Consider the following 2,716-nt stretch of genomic DNA (forward strand, 5'->3'; position numbering starts at 1 on the left):
AAGAAGGTGCCAGAATCCAAGTCGATCATCCTCAGCTGCCGGTGGCCAGGTCGAGGAAGAGCTTGGCATCCTTGGGGTTGTCCTTGGTGTCTCCAGCAGCAGCCCCACCTGATACAGCTTCTCCAGGGGCTCCTCCTTCCCTGGGGTCCAGACCAGGCTGTCAGTGCTCTGCCCAGGGCCCCAGCCACCAACGAACCAGGACAAGCATAACTAGGGTGGATGGTGGCCACCAGTGCTTGCTACACCAGGTCTCCAGCTCCGCCCCAGCACAGATGTTCCCATCTGGTCATCCCTGCTCAGAGCTACAGGCAGGACAAAAACACTCTGGTTTTCTTTAGCACTGATTGCCATGAGATGTGTGGAGCTCTTACCTGTCAGGTCTTTGGATCAAACTGTGCACATGGACCTCTCCCATCTTCTAGGGACGATGAACACCCTGCAGCCAAGGATCATTGAAGAGGTCTTCTAAGGATGGCCTGTCCAAGGGTTGCATGGACAAACACCTCCTGATAACATTTTGGCACTCTGAAGAGAGAAACCAGAAACCAGCAGTCAGTTGGAGAAGGATCCCGTCTGCTTTGCCCCTCCATTCCCGTGCCCAGGCCATGCTGGGTGTGCCCAGAGCTGTGCCTAAACTTCCCCATGGATTCTCTGTTTGGAGGAGAGCAGGACATGTGCCACCTCCTCAGCAGCTGCCAGAGCAGGGTGCTCATCAGCCTGCTGCTGTCTCCCAGCACCGGGATTCCCCTGTGCCCAGAGATGAGGACCCACCTTGAGAGAGCCATCGTGGGAACAAGATGCGCCCCCAGATGAACTGCTGGCCCCTCCTGAATGGGTGCTTCCCCATGACCAGGTGGTACAGCAGGAGGCCCAGGGACCAGATCGTCGCTGCCTCGCCGTGGTAGCGTTGGTGGTGGATCCACTCTGGTGGGCTGTAGGGCAGGGTTCCTATGGAACACAGACGGAGTTCATCAGGGGATGCTGCAACTCCTAAAGCCTCGCCCCGGCATCCCTGGGCGTGTGGGGGCTGGCCCCCTCCCGCCCCCACCCAAAAGCAACTTGGCTCAAGAAATAACGCTGCTCCTAGCAGCGAGAGGGGGAAGCCGCGGTGCTACAGCCAGGCTGGGCCGTGAGATGCCCAGGAACATCCCCTGAGAGGGCTCACCTGCAAATTGCCTGTAGGCTGTGTCTTGGAGGAAGGCGCCGCAGCCAAAGTCGATCAGTTTGAGCTGCCCGGTGGCCAGGTCGAGCAGGATGTTCTCGGGCTTGATGTCGCGGTGCAGGACCCCGCAGCTGGTGCAGTGCCGCACGGCCTCCAGCACCTGGCGGAACAGCCCCCGCGCCTCCTCCTCCGGCAGGAACCTCCGCTCCGCCAGGAAACCCGAGAGGTCCTGGCACCGCTCCGGACGCTCCAGCACCAACAGGAAGCTGTTGGGGAGCTCAACCCACTCCAGCAGCTGAATGATGCCACCACATCCAGAGGACAGCCTGTCCAGCAGCACGATTTCCAGGGGCGCACGGGCGCCGTTGGGCTGCCGAAGGACCACGATGCCGTCAGTGGGGCTGAGGCTGTGCCAGGGCTCGGGAACCCCTCACCCAGCCCCGGATGCTCTGGGCCCCCCGTTCAGCCCACGCCCGCTCTCCCTGCAGGGCTCCCGCCGGCTCTTCCCCTGCCGGGCCCCAGCTTCTCCCGCCGGCCCCGCTCACTCACCAGCTCGCCCCAGTGCTGGACGCGGGCCCGGGGCACGCATTTGATGGCCACCTGCGAGCAAAGGCCAGCAGCGGGCTCAGCTCGCCGCCTGCCCCGCCGCGCCCCGATCTTCTCCTCCTCCTCCTCCACCCTCCTCCTCCTCCGCCCGCCGCCAGCCCCGCCGCTCACCGGGGCGCCGTCCGAGAGCCGCGTCCCCGAGTAGACGCTGCCGAAGCCTCCGCGCCCCAGGAGCGAACCCAGCCGGTACCGGTCCTGCAGGGCCTCCCGCGCCTCCCCTGCGGGCGACACGCGGCCCTCAGCGCTCGGCCCGGGGCCAGACACGGCCCCCGAGCGCCCCCCGAGCGCCCCGGGCCGGGCATCCCCACCCGCCCCGGGCCCCGGCGGCTCGAGGCCGGCGGCTGCGCTGCCGAGCGGCGGAGCTCGGGCCGGGCAAGCCGCGGCGGAGGCGGCGGGAGCGGCCGCGCCGCGTGTGTCCGCGGGGCCCGGGAGGAGCCGGGGCCGGGGCCGGGATCGGGGCCGGGGCCGGGTTCGGGATCGGGGCCGGGGCCGGGGCCGGGGCCGGGGCCGGGGCCGGGGCCGGGGCCGGGGCCGGGGCCGGGGCCGGGGCCGGGGCCGGGGCCGGGGCCGGGGCCGGGGCCGGGGCCGGGGCCGGGGCCGGGCTCGGGACAGGCGCAGCCAAAGCGCAGCGATGCCGCCCTGGCCCCAGGCACTGATGCCCGCCCAGCACCGCCACAGCCAGCACCGCCAGAGCCGGGCGGAGCCCAGACCGCGGCGGGACGCCCGGGGCCGGGGGCGGGCCCGGGGCGTGGCCCAGCCCTGCGGGGGGAGAGGGAGAGGCCGGGACGGGGACGCCGAGAGGGGCCGGGGGGGTCGGGAAAGGGACACCGGGAGAGGCTGCGGGACAGCGAGACAGAGTGCGGGACAGCGGGAGAGGGAGAGGAGGAACAAGAGAGGGACGGGGAGGGGTCGTAGACGCCGTAGACTCGCTGCTGCCACTGCTGCTGC

At 69.1% G+C, this 2,716-nt stretch overlaps 1 protein-coding gene across 1 annotated transcript; it reads right to left on the reverse strand.

The window, feature by feature from the left end:
- Window positions 1-418: 418 nt before the first annotated feature.
- LOC136303585 (serine/threonine-protein kinase pim-1-like) lies at window positions 419-2,497 on the reverse strand (the record flags this gene model as incomplete). The annotated part of the gene is made up of 5 exons (XM_066207213.1): window positions 419-525; window positions 772-948; window positions 1,166-1,532; window positions 1,712-1,762; window positions 1,880-2,497. Coding segments are annotated over 5 exons (1,320 nt in total), but the record flags the coding sequence as incomplete, so codon positions are not given.
- Window positions 2,498-2,716: the final 219 nt, after the last annotated feature.

This window comes from Chamaea fasciata, unplaced genomic scaffold (genome assembly GCF_029207755.1).
Source record: "Chamaea fasciata isolate MVZ Bird 193981 ecotype frontalis unplaced genomic scaffold, bChaFas1.0.hap1 SCAF_38, whole genome shotgun sequence".
Classification (NCBI taxonomy): domain Eukaryota; kingdom Metazoa; phylum Chordata; class Aves; order Passeriformes; family Sylviidae; genus Chamaea; species Chamaea fasciata.